Raw genomic sequence first — 13,973 nt, 5'->3', positions numbered from 1 at the left:
ATCCTTAGTATTTTTATTTTACTTTACATATTTAGTTATGTAAATTTGACTGTTCGTGTTATTAATGTTGAAAATTTCTTTAAAAAAATAAATAAATAATTGTACACATACAATCACATACTTTGACACCTAAAGTGTCTGTTTTGCCGAGTTAAAAAAGAAAAGACATGAATCAAGAGAGTGACCATGAAAATGAATCAAATCGACTGCTATGAAACAGCACACGATTGATTAGACTGTCAGATTCAGTTATATCAGGGTGCTGTGGGACATGCCATCTTGTGCCAGGGTGCTTTCACATAATGGAATCTTGTAAGATAACTGTTACTGCTGAATAAGAAATTTTGTCACGGCAATATCATTGCAAAAATTATTGTTAAATGCAAGAACTAGACAGATATATAAAGACATGGACATATATATTGGTGGCAACACCAGGGATGCAAAAATTAGGGGAGACAAAATGCACACCTGGACACAGAATGTAGATGATAACCTTGACACTTTGCACTTTTATTTATCAAACCGACTTAATTAGTTCCCTACTAACTGTACCAATGACAACAAAGTCACTTGTTGAAATGATACACTGCTACCAGCCTCTTAGAAATTAACTCAAATTGTGTACAGTTCAAGTTCATTCCTATGAAGTTCACTTCGTTAGAATTTACATACATCAAAAGACTTTTTAAAATCACAAAACATTCTCAGTCTCCTTTAAGGTAGAATGCGCCTCGAGGACAGATAGTCAGACTCTCAAATTTCTACAATTCTTTTCTGATCTGCCAATGTTGGGGCTCATTTTAAAGCTCTTGGAGAGAGAAAAACTTTCACAGTTTTTAAGTTAGTTTTTCAAAAATCCAAAAATCCAAAATTTAATTTTTCCCAATAGAGTTAACACAGGAAAGAGGACCATTCTGAATTTCAAATATCGCAAAATGCTAGGTAAACTTGTTTCTTTAGTTCCAAACTTTGCACGGTAACCCTGGATTTTTATTGTTGATTTGGTAATTAAGAGAATGGTTGAAACTTTTATTCAGGAAAGTTTGAGCAAAAGTTTAAGTCTTTCATTTTCAAGGCACATACTACCTTAAAATATGGCAAAGTTGGTTACTTCGGCACAAGCGACGATAAAACAATAGATTTCTACAGTCTGTGAGACTCCAAAAGATACAAAATGAAAGTGACATTTGTTTTAAAAATGAATATTTTTCACGGCGACAGTCCATAAACCGAGTCCTGTCATTGACGTTTGATCATCAATTTAAAAGCTGGCGACAGTTACACATGCAACCACACATTGTAAGAATGAATGCAATATAAAGTAAAGATACCCAGTGCCTGTTTTCTCCTGTACAAAGATAATGTAAATGGCTCATGCATAATGCACCAAAACATAATATCTACACACAAGAACTGCAAGCAATACATGTAAAGTAGCTTTACTCTCAAAGCCCAATTGCCGTTTGATTCAAGATTGTTTAATCAGAAACTATGAATTTAAGAAAACAGAGAATGACAAGTTCCTTCTGAAAATTTCAATCAGATTGCATGATCTCTGCATGAAAACGACAAAAATAAACAATTTGTTATTTATGATCACTCAATATTAGAACACGATAGTCTGTGACTTCTCCAAGAAATAATACTTGCAATACATCACACATCTGCCTGAACTGTACTCATCTGTCTCAGTTACTTAGACTGCATTTTTAATTTAATGGACTCGAGCTGAGCATAGATTTTTTGCAAGAGCAGGGTGATCAGAATCAGCTTTTGCAAGGTCAATCTGATTAAAATCAGATGTAAAGTACGCGTACGGCGACACCTAAGCGTACGCGGTATTCTCTTGCTGTAGTGCGAGGCGACAGCAAGAGAATACAACGTACGCGCAAGTAGACCGCTGTACTCTACATCTGATTTAATCAGATTGTTGCAAGGTCAATATATCAGCCCATAGTTTATTCCCCATTTTTTAACTTCCTAACACTAACCCTTTCTATGGTATTACAAAAGCTCCATAAACCAGGTTACCTTTAAATTAGAAGTGGCATTTACACTCTTCCGTATTACAAATAAAACAGCAGATTAAACTTTTTACCCATGTGTGCTTTGATGAATGGAAATGAACCACTGCTATCTTACAAAGTCTTGATTTGATCGCGCATTCAGGCCATCCACATTTTGCACAAACGGGAAAAAGTTAATTTTCTTGACAGCTGATACAAGAGGTAGAGAAGGTGTTGGTGATTATCCAAAAGGATGCTGGGATAGCACCCACTGTGCGTTACATGTAACGGGTAGGGAAAATAATGAATAGCTGTAATGCCACCTTTGACCTTAGCGGTGTATCCCATAATGCATTGAAACAAAATGGAGGTAAGACGGTTTTAAATCATATATGGCAGTACGTTATGGAGATAAAAAATGTCAGTATAGACAACTGTAACATAATGCTGTATTAATGCAGTGCATAATGATCCATTAAAACTTATTTTTGCATCAATAAGTTTATCAGAATATCGGACTTGCTAGGTAAATGCTTTGTTATTTGAAGTGGAAGTTTGTTGTTGAAGTCGGGTAACACTTCACTTAAAAATTCATTAAGTGGTATGGTGTTGGGTAACATTACAATCACTGTGCGACACACTCATATTTTCAATGGTTTGAAAATTTGCCAGTGCTACGAGTCAGAAGGATAAGTTACGTCCTGAAATACAGCAACAAAGATACAAAACTACAAATAAAAAGAAACTCAGATACCTTGTAATATTTTATCATTGTAGTCATGGCAACTCCCTGATGAATGGACCATAAAGTAACTTAACTGTAAAATGTAAATCCTTCAAAGTTATACAAAACAGACTTCTGAAGTGAAGTCAGTGTCTCAAAATTATCAGAATGTAACAACTTTGAAATGAGTCTTTGTTCAATAAAATCAACGGAAATCCGGAAAGCAAAGAATTCAACTGAACATTTCTTATTGGTTAAACAAAGCATGTTTTGACCCTCGACCTTAAACACTATTGGTGACTGTAATCAAAACCCACCATGATGCAGCCAATAATGGTTCTTGAATTCTGAAATGTATGCTTTACTTTTTGTGCAATGGTATGCAACACAATCCATGATACAATGGAACAATCCTATTTTTAAACTTTTTTGTCAAATGGATTACAAAGAATAGTGGTCATATGCACAATAAAATACAACTTAGCGACTTTTCCTACTACAGAAGTTTTAACTGCTTTGAAAACATGCTGTCTAGAATTCCAACAGCTATCCACAGATTACAATCAAAGGAACCATAACTGATTTAACCCTTTCACCACCATGGTCTGTCCCAAATCCATTGTTTTCTATGGTAAAGTTGGACCTGTATACAGGGAACTGGGGGTGGAAAGGGTTAAAGAGCCATTCACAGTTTCGCACTGAGGCTCGTGTTTAGATATGCATGGCTAAATCTTTTTCCGGAAAAAAAATCTGACGACACTGCCTTTTTGCAGAAAATGTGACAACACTCAAGAATGGTGCTTTCACATGCAGTTTGACAATTCAACCCTGTACATTGGTCAGTGGCATGTATAGATCTGATTGGAGGAATAAAACACTGCATCAAATCAGGTAAACCTATTAGCTGTCTGAAGGACCCCTTTGATATCAGTGAAAATATAACAATGCTGAATGTTGGTTTCAATCTCATTATCAACCCTGAACTTTGACTGATGTCTTGTTGTGTTGCAGGTTTGGACATCACCTCTCCACACAAGGAAAGGGTGACATGATGAATGAGGGAGGCGCTTTGACTCTGGTTTTTCTAATCACAATAAAGTCTAAGAAAATTCCTACCTTTAATATACTGACCGAATAGTTTTGTAATAGTAAGTACTGCCTTAGTTCGTTTCTTATCTGAGGATTTATATTCACTGTGAGAAGCTAGCAAGGGGTTCAATTATCTTCTATGAAAATTTCATAGCTGAAAATTTTGTACAAAGGTTGCATTCTCAGTCAACACCAGACTGAAAAGCAGGTTGTTAGCAGATGCTCCGTCCTCTGTTACTTGATTGCCTGTTATAGTAAAACTGAGTCTTTCAGTCTTGATGAATGCTCACACTCAGGTAAACAATGTTGGAACACAACATATAGCTGACACTGAGAATAATGCAAAGTTGGTCCTTGCAAAGATTCAGGCTCACAAATCCAATTGGACACAGTCCGGGACCTCCAAATGTTTTGCTTGGACAGTGGAATTTACAACTGTTTGATAAAGAATGTACAATGGACAAACTTGACTACAGGACTAGCAAACTAGACTGCAGGACTAGGCAACTACCGGTAGACTGCAGGATGAGCGAGCTAGACTGCAGGACTAGCAAACTAGACTGCAGGATGAGCAAACTAGACTACAGGACTAGCAAGCTAGACTGCAGGACTAGCAAGCTAGACTACAGGACTAACAAGCTAGACTGCAGGACCAGCAAACTAGACTGCAGGACTAGCAAGCTAGACTGCAGGACTAGCAAACTAGACTACAGGACTAACAAGCTAGACTGCAGGACCAGCAAACTAGACTGCAGGACTAGCAAGCTAGACTGCAGGACTAGCAAGTTAGACTGCAGGATTAGCAAGCTAGACTGCAGGATGAGCAAACTAGACTGCAGGACTGCCAGCCTGCAGGACCAGCAAACTAGACTGCAGGACTGGCAGACTGCAGGACTAGCAAGCTAGACTGCAGGATTAGCAAGCTAGACTGCAGGACTAGCCAACTAGACTGCAGGACTAGTCAACCACCTGTGGACTGCAGGATGAGCAAACTAGACCGCAGGACTAGCAAGCTAGACTGCAGGATGAGCAAACTAGACTGCAGGACTAGCAAGCTAGATTACAAGACTACTGGTAGTTTGACCATGCTGCAGTACTAGACGGCTAGCCTACAGGACAACCGAACTTACTGCAAGAAAAGTGAAGGGACCATGAATTGTTGATAAGATTTGCTCTACCCTGCTCAGAGTTGTGTTGAAGGATGTTAATCTCTTATCATGAGCAACAAGAACATTGGTTCTACATATTTGCTGATTTTTTTATCATTAATGGCTTACTATCTTATGATGAAAGTGGAAGTCTTGATCGTGATTTTCTAAATCACAGCTATCTTGAGTGTAACAATCAAAATGGAGCACAGAAAGTTCTCTTTGATCGCTGCATTGTGATTTTCTGTCATTCTTACATACGCATACTAATCTATAAGTATTAGGCATGATTGTACATGGACTGTCAAACATTTGGTAATTCTATTTCAAAATTTGCTTTGATTTACTTTGTTCCTTGTCAATGTCTAGGAAACAGACAAGGCGTTTTGTCTGAAAAATAACAAATTTAGTCCACATCTTCTCATTTCATTGATAAATATTTCTAGCATTTCTTTCTACAAATTGAGAGATTTCTTTTCATAAATGAGAAAGCTGAAAACTCGCTTTTACTACAGATCAATGAATTTTTGAATTGTGCAGTCCACATTTTCTTTGCCTGACTTCAGACAAGTCAACGTCGTGACGTTGAAACAGCTTTGAACGTTGAGTATGCCATGCTCTGTACATGAAGAATAATACACGTATTCCTGTGTTGAATGGTGTGTGTAGAACTGCTTGCTGATCAAAGGTAGGCTATATGTACAATCTGTTTACCAGTGTTGCCTCCATTCATCATGGAAATAAATGCCTTGGGACAATTGGCTAAACCTCCTTCAATGGTTTCACGCACCTACAATCAAACCAAAGAAAGGAATTTTACATGTGAGATCTATGGAAAATAGACATATGATAACAAATATCGCAAAACATGGCACGATTCAAATCTGAGTAAAATCAGAAGATGTCAAAGTGAAAATTGCTTTTTTTAATTTACTGATATCACTTATTTTGTAAATATGAATACCCACAATCCTGACGTATCTGCGATTTTAGAAAGGTGTTGAATTGCAAAAGTTATTTTTATCTCCAATTTTTATAAGAAATGTAGACTCTGCAATATTATGGTCCTCTTGTGACATGAACACTGAATATAAAATTTTTATACCTGTAAGGGTTATCTTCTGAATGTGTGACATCAAATAACGTTTCCATTTGATATACACAGTTATCACATGCACAAGCCAAGTTTGTCGTCTCCGAACAAAAAATACGGGATTTATTCTCTGGTCGTTCTACGTCACGACAACTCGCGTCTATGTCATCAATTTTGGTGCGTCGGACCTTTTTTTTTGTCGATCTTCGGTGTGCTCGTAAATATGTAAACAAACAACATGGCGGCCGATGTTTCTCCCACGATCAAAAGTCATGTAATGAAATCGATATTTTCACAGACTACGACATTACTAATCCGAACAATGTAAACACAAGAGTGTACCGCCTGTATATTCCGAAGGAATTACGTGAATAATTTGCGGAAACAACGAACTCGAAGCTGGTCGCGTATACCGTGGGTTCCGTACGCATTGCAAACAGGGTCAGGCGCGACGTTTACAGTGTTCGCGCCGTCAAGATTCAGTCGATATTTGTTCCCGAAAAATAGCGTATCTTCGTCTGTGATAAATTTCTAGGACTATGCTATCTTTGAAATAGAGTATAACTTTGCGGAAGGTAGCCTACGTGTAGACCGAGAGCTGTCATTTGCTCCACACACGAACGAACGTGAGCGCTAACGCACACGACGGACAACTGGAAATGATTGACAACTTGTGCACGGCATACTGATATTTATTCCTAAAGTAGTTCAAAAGTTTAAACGCGGAATCGTCATGGAAAACTTATTTCATTTTGCAAAAAATAACGAATTCTTGGCTTGTGCATGTGATAAGTATATTATTCCCTAATATTTTTCTTCGTTCAGCTCGGAAAATACTCGTGACGTAATGACCGTGTCACCACTCGTCTCCGACTCGTGGTGACACGGTCATTACGTCACTCGTATTTTCCTTCGCTGAACGAAGAAAAATATTAGGGAATAATATCTAATTGTCAGTGCATTTACACTTCAGTTAATAGAAAGTTTGTTCCCCTAAATATTTTTGGAGACTAAATGAGTTTCAATCCTGTCATTAATTTTTCATTTTGCAAGTCAATGCTAAACAGCAAGGTGTCCCCTGACTTTTAGAAAATTTCTAAACTTTTTAACTTTGGAAGTCAATTTGGGATTGTGCCCTATGCGTATAACATACGTTTCTTTCAGTAAAATCAAAGAAAACACTTTTTGAGTCAATGGCTCAGAGAGGGCGCACTAGCAAACAGGTACCAGTAGATATGAACCCCTGCTGGTTGATAACGTCAGTATGATTTCCTCTATACCTTCAGTTTGCCGGATTTATACCACTGTGAGAGCTGCTTGATGCTTTTGGGAAACTTCTCGATGTAATTGATGACAAGGAACCTGTCTCTGGTGATGTTCTGGGATTCCACGACTTGTTGAACATCGTCTGGCAATGGCGGAGGATAAGGAAGATCACTGTTGTAGGTAGATATGGTTCCACACAGAATAATATGAGAATTTGGATTCATCTGTAAAAAGCACAAATACACATACAGGGCACTATTACGGTAAAGATAAGACCTGAATACTCTTTGAAGGAGTTATTACTTGTAATACCTAATGATTTGGATGGTTCATTTTTAACGGTGGGGTACCATGGAGCAGTGTTTTGGGGTACCTAGAGTCACTATCTGAGGACTGAGAGTTTGAGACGGAGTCCAGCATAATAGATGGTGAGTATAAAACCAGTAGAGTGTTGTGCCTTTGGAAATTTCTTCATCTCGATTTGAGAAACATTATATACTATAGCCTAAACAATGGACTGGTGCCTGAGGGTAGGTGACCATTTGCCCGACATCAAGAGGGCAAATGGTCACCTGCCTTAAGGGTACAGAGTCCCTTGTTTGGAATATAATGTTTTTATTACATAGTTCTCACTCCATATTTTCGGGTTTCATACAAATGACAATCACAAGCTTTATTTCAATGTTTGACGAAAATTTGTTACAAATTTGACCAATTTTGATCATCAAATGATGCACTTATATATTTCAATCACAGTAATGCATTTTATCGATTTTTAATGCATAATTTTCTAAAAACCAGATTTCCTATTTTAAACATGTAATTTGACCATTTTTAAATCCTTAAGTTGTCAAGAAGATAGTTTACATAGTTTACATTCACTTTCAGTCAAATGATGACTATTTAGCCAACAACATGTGACTTTCGATACATATGAGGCATGTTATTAAAACAATGATATCATCCATGAAACTGTTGAAACCATTGAGCAATACATCGCTTGCCAAATCATTTGAAAATTCACATGAATGATGAATGAAGATCCCTGGTTTGCCAATGTTTTTCATACCCTCTTTTATCAATTTAGCTCCAAATTTGGTCCCCTCATACAAGAAACGTATCACGAAAGTTTTGTTAGAATTGCTACTTCATCATTGAAAGTAAAAGGTGATCATACACCAGACGTACGTGTTTAATGACAGCGTTTGTAATATCGCCACCAACATTATCAAAGTAGATATCTATCCCATTGGGACAGGTTTCCTGAAGTCTAGCATGTATGTCTTCAGTCTTGTAATTGATGCCATGGTCAAATCCCAAATCATTCGTGATGAAACAGCACTTCTCATCAGTACCGCAGATTCCGACCACATTTGCACACCCTTCAAGTCTTGCAACCTACAAATAGTATAAATGTAAATTGACTTGATGAAGCACTGAATGTGAATGGTAAAATGTCAGTTCTACTTTATATATGCATGGTGAGATCAATATGTTTAAACATGACTAGCTCCGTAAACTGTACATGACCCTCCCTCATTGTAAAATTTGGGGAAACTGGTATTTACTCTGCTCCGTGTATGCGATGTACAATATTGTAAGCTTCAAGGTGATTTCTTAAGTGATTCTCTAAGTAGTAGTTTGTGATCATGAAGGAGAAAGGATTTCAGCCCCCAATTGCCCTCATTTGAAATAAAACTTTGCCATAAAAAGAACCAAAGGGTTGTGCCTAAATTTTGAGGCAAAGTGGTATTTTAACCTGCTCACATAAAATTTCCTCTAAATAGGTCGACAATCACCATGGATAGCAATGGTTTTGGATCAAACCAAGGTGGTGCCAGGGTTAAAAGACTTGAAAACTGTCTAAATCAGGACTAAATAACAAGCAATAATCAGAACTCAGTCCTACATTTTTTGCACATGAGACCAGCTTATTTACTTAAAGTAAATAAGCCACACAAAAAAGAAAACGCGGATGGTTCAACAGATTATCAATTCACCTGTCCTGCTAAGGAGCCACATGCTCCAGCCGCTGCACTCACAACAAAGGTCTGGTTAGCATTTGGGTCAACGTGACCTTTCTCTCTGATTCCAATCAGAGCTGCTAGGCCAGGCGGCCCATACAGTCCATGTACCAAGGAAAAGTGGGAACCGACCAGTTTTCTATCAACCTGTGTTAACGGGAGAACAAAGAAAGAGATATTTTCTGATTTTATTGAATAGATACATATTCTCCTGCTCTATGTGTTAACCATTGCATCAAATCATTTGCCACAAAAAACTTTCCCCTTTAAGCAGTCTAGCCCATCAACATTTTATCATATTTTGTTGTTCCACAATCAGCATTCTACGAGCTATATATTTCTAATTTTTATCATGAAAGTACCTTTTAAATAAACCAAAGCACTTGTTGCTACAATGAGGGAATCATTGGTATAACGAACAACTCCTTGAAAGTGCCTAATCACTTACATTGAATAACTGTTTCATAAGTATTTTTGTCGCATTGATGTGTACATTTTTAATGAAATTTTTTCGACACTATACTACCACATTTACCTATGTAAGGGTCCACACTGAAAACATTTCAATTTGCCAAAGTGTTGGGGAAAGGTTTCGTTAAGTACCAAACAAGTGCAGAAACTTTTGACTATTCTACCTTGCTAGCTGTGAGACAATTCAATCCACCAACATTCAGTGTTGCATACAGCTGCCATGGCCAGTGGTAGCTCTCTACGATGTCCCCCCTGTTGAAGTCTTCTGCTTTGCTCGTCAACACAACGCCAACACCGTTACCTTCAATGACTTGGCCGAGTTCAAATGAGTGAAGATAGTCTGTGCCAGTGTTGGCATTCATTTGACACCTCTGTTTGGAAAGAAAAAATGACAAAACAATGAAACAAGATCAACACCAATAGGTAAAGTCACATAAGAAAACACATGTAGGCCGCTGTTCCTTCATTCATGGATGAAAACACCAGCAGAGGGAAGTATTTCCACTGCAATCCTTCAAAGCTTGTCCTCTTTTCTGAAGACTATCTAGAAAGAGTATCTATCACCTGAAGTTGCATATGAGATGGCACACTCTATGAGGACATGCAAAATAGTAACAAAGTGAATTGGCTGAGTCTTGGCAATACGTGTACACTTACCATGTATGGATCAGCTGAAAGGTATAAAGTTTTGACAAGAATCTGACCATCTTCCACTTCAGGATATGGACAGTCTTTCAATGCAAAGTTGCTTTCACGAGGTGGATTATTTTCACCTGAAAAACAAACTTTGTTATGTTACTTTTACGGAAAACATAGGTTTACATTGGGACGTATTAAGGAAGGCATGCAAGGACAATGGTGCAGACACTTACGGGCCGTGGATAATTAAAACACGGGCACAGTAAATGCAACTAAGTGTGTTTGGCCATCAACATTTTATCATATTTTGTTGTTCCACAATCAGTGTCCTAAGAGCTATATATTTCTAATTTTCTTTCGCACTTCCATACGAAAGTATGGAAGTGCGAAAATCCAACCGAGCCTCATTCTGTATCAGCATACCTACAATCAGTGTCGCAATGAAATCACGCATATGCTAGCGCCCCCGGCATACCTCCTCTAAAATCAATCTCTGTTCAGCGCCAACTCAACAATGATACAACCAACAGAATGAAAAGAATTGAAACAGTATATCCAAAATTATTGTTACATTATTTTACTCGTACGCTGAACCACATGTATGCCAAAGGAATGCTGGTGTAGCACTAGTGCCGCACTTGCATGGTACACCCCAAACTATATAGCGATATTTTGCAATACATAAAGACGCACAGTGGGATGTTGCAATATAAAATGTAGTGCGATTTTCGCACACAGTAATTGAAATACAGCCAAACCCACTCCCCCTTAACACAGAAATTGCATTCACCATGCACATGTTTTAACTATCTGCGGCCCCTTTGCAGGACAAGGACATGCACACACTAGCATGCAAAGACATTTGAACACTGCAACACAACAGCCTGAGTGTTGGGCTGTATTGTGTTTTGTTTCCTGAGAAGGAATTCTTTGTTCTACTTGTGGATATCTATTTCATTATTATACTATATCTGAACAAACTGAACTGAGGACCTGTACAGACTGTAGGGTATGATCATGCAAAGGCGATATTACAAGACTTTTGACTCAGATGATTTCAACATGGAGCTAGGAGGCGGGCACCTTCTCGCTCCATGGTTTCAACCATGGAGGTACTAACTAGCACAAAGATGTTCACCTCCATGTTTTAATTTTCTCTTCGTGGTGGATAATAAATCCGGAGAATGGGCGGACCTTTCCGTGCGTCTTGCGACTGCGATGCACTTTCCCGGTGATTGCAAATTGTTCAAATAACTCTCGGCTATTCGCACATGTAAAAAGCCAGCCAGGGTTTTGCTGCGAAAACAAGCCCTGCCACTCCTTGACGTGTTCTGCTACCACTCCAATGACCAAGCTACCCGAGTGGCAGAGGCTACGGAAGTCGCAGCAAGCCAGGTTGTGCGGGGCCCAGACACTTCGCACCAAAACCACTTCGCCCCACACAACGTTCGTTCCAAAACCATTTCGCACCAAAACCACCTCGTCCCAGTATTACCTCGTCCAACGCCACTTCGCCCCAAGTACCACTCGTACTGAAATTACTTCACTTAAGTATAGTTCCGTCAACTCGTCCTACAACATCGATGCCACGATGTATCATAACGATGTTTTTACCTGCAACTTGGCTACCACGAACCATTTATTCTTCCATGAAACCATACGGTATATTAGAAAAAAGAAACACGCAAACTACTAAATGGTACATTTCAGGTGCCGTGCGTGGTATTGCACGATGCGATGTCATTTTCTCGAAATATGTACAATTTCAAGATTTCAGTCCTGGGATGGTAGAAAGGTGATTAAAACTTCACAGGCAGTGGTTGGTTATTTTCAGCTTTTAACGGTTAGCGATAAATTGAGGAGTGAAGTGGCAATGTTTTTGGGGCGCAATGGTTTTGGGCGAGGTGATTTTGGGGCGAAGAGGTTTTGGTACGAGGTTGTTTTGGTGCGAAGTGGTTTTGGTGCGAAATGGTATGGGACGAGATGGTATGGTGCGAAGTGGTTTTGGTGCGAAGTGTCGGGAACCGGTTGTGCTTACTAGGTTGTGCTGTATCACTTTCTCCTTGTCTGTGGCTAGCCATCGGTCATGTCGGTGGATACAGTTTATCGCCCGTATGCGATACTATGTATTGTTTCCCAAACCTAAACGCTATGTGACTATTTGTTATTTTTCATTCCACAAGCACACTTCAAGACGGAAGACGTCACGGCTGCGGTGAACATCGAACTGTTAAAGTCGAAATTAGGAGGGGACTGCTGGTGCTAGTACAAGAACAAGAGATCGCATGCTTGCCTTTACCTGGTCTTGACCGAAGTACCACTTTCTGGTTTGCAGCCGTCATTGTAATGCCACGAAACGATAGCAGTGTCGATTATCGATTCATCGCTACTTTCTTATGTGTTGTTTACGGACTGAGTGCTTCGAAGTGCATGACTTGGCCAGGTGTGGGGTGATCAAAATCGTAAAAGATTTACAGTAGCTCACTTTCGGCCATTATGTTTACCCCGGAAGTAATGCCTCTCTCATTTAACCGGTAGAGGGCACATTGCCATTTAAGGTGAGGGCCATATTTCTAGGGGAGGGGGGGGGGGGGCTCATGGCATCGTTTCTGTTACATTTGAGACAATACACATTCCTGTTTTTAAATAAGTAGCATTTAGGCGTATTTGGATTTACTTGCCTGAAGGTCAAAGCAGAAGACATTAAAATATTTTGCTGTCGTAGATGCATACTCTAGAAATTGTTGTTTAATATGTAAACTGCATCTGTCAATATCAACATTTTAGCACAGGATCTCACTTCCGATGAATTTGCTAGAGATGATGACATTGATTGATATGGAACCAATTAAGGTGAATTACAAGAGCTTTGCCATATTTTTGCTGTACAAGACAACTGTCTTTTTGTAACCATCATACAGACATATGGATTTGTCTGTCTTTGTGTATATACATCTATATGTCCATTCATTCTTGCCATAATGTCTAGCATGTGGTATGTCTTACAGTTGTCCAAAACAGGTTTGTAGTGTTGATAAGTGAGAAACTTTGTTTGCTCATGATTGTTATATAATTTGGCAATTTAGCATGTGTTGCAAAATAATTCTATTAGTTTTTTGAAAAGTGTGAGGAATTGCAAACAAATTGGTAGACATTTGCCTAAATACTGAGTTTATTATTTTTTATTTATTTATTCTTGCCTTAGTTTCATTAATTGGTATGTGCTTTCATAAATGATTCATCAATTTGCACTTTTAATGAAGTTTCATGTTTAAGCCTTTACCCTTTCTGTGCCGGGCACTCATAATTTTCATAAATCATGAGAAAATGAAAAACTATACAAATGTTAATTAATATGTTGGACTGTGAATGCTTTTTGGATTGTGTCAAATCTAGTTTTCATTCGACATATGTACTAAAAATCGTCAATGTCGTCAAATTAATGTAAACTTTCATGGCCACATTAAGTTGTGCAATGTTGTACTGAATGCATGCACCTGAAGTGAACAT

At 38.5% G+C, this 13,973-nt stretch overlaps 2 protein-coding genes across 4 annotated transcripts; one reads left to right on the top strand and one right to left on the bottom strand.

The window, feature by feature from the left end:
* Window positions 1-485: 485 nt before the first annotated feature.
* LOC139131324 (prostaglandin reductase 2-like) lies at window positions 486-12,976 on the bottom strand. Of its 3 annotated transcripts, none has more exons than XM_070697333.1 (7): window positions 12,757-12,976; window positions 10,482-10,597; window positions 9,989-10,195; window positions 9,330-9,500; window positions 8,518-8,727; window positions 7,344-7,553; window positions 486-5,760 (listed from the first exon to the last, which is right to left on the bottom strand). In XM_070697333.1, exons 1-7 carry the CDS (start codon window positions 12,803-12,805, stop codon window positions 5,653-5,655), a joined length of 1,071 nt encoding a protein of 356 aa, XP_070553434.1. In that variant the 5' UTR covers window positions 12,806-12,976; the 3' UTR covers window positions 486-5,652. The 3 variants fall into 3 exon arrangements, with proteins under 3 accessions (XP_070553434.1, XP_070553433.1, XP_070553435.1); XM_070697332.1 differs by having other exon boundaries at window positions 10,482-10,609; window positions 12,763-12,976; XM_070697334.1 differs by having other exon boundaries at window positions 12,763-12,976.
* LOC139132191 (uncharacterized) lies at window positions 4,162-4,728 on the top strand. The gene has a single exon (XM_070698581.1). The coding sequence runs from the start codon at window positions 4,162-4,164 to the stop codon at window positions 4,726-4,728; it is 567 nt and encodes a 188-aa protein (XP_070554682.1).
* Window positions 12,977-13,973: the final 997 nt, after the last annotated feature.

This window comes from Ptychodera flava, chromosome 4, assembly GCF_041260155.1.
Source record: "Ptychodera flava strain L36383 chromosome 4, AS_Pfla_20210202, whole genome shotgun sequence".
Lineage (NCBI taxonomy): Eukaryota > Metazoa > Hemichordata > Enteropneusta > Ptychoderidae > Ptychodera > Ptychodera flava.
Note: the sequence above shows the minus strand (reverse complement) of the source record. Positions and strands in the feature narration are given on the sequence as shown.

Excerpts from the sequence above, each read along its gene's own strand:
- LOC139132191 (XM_070698581.1), top strand. The coding sequence starts at position 4,162 with ATGCAAAGTTGGTCCTTGCAAAGATTCAGGCTCACAAATCCAATTGGA.
- LOC139131324 (XM_070697332.1), bottom strand. The coding sequence starts at position 12,805 with ATGACGGCTGCAAACCAGAAAGTGGTACTTCGGTCAAGACCAG. Across the intron at positions 10,196-10,481 it reads TTTCAGCTGATCCATACATG|AGGTGTCAAATGAATGCCAA; the intron begins GTAAGTGTACAC and ends CTTTCCAAACAG. Across the intron at positions 7,554-8,517 it reads CAAACGCTGTCATTAAACAC|ATGAATCCAAATTCTCATAT; the intron begins GTACGTCTGGTG and ends TGCTTTTTACAG.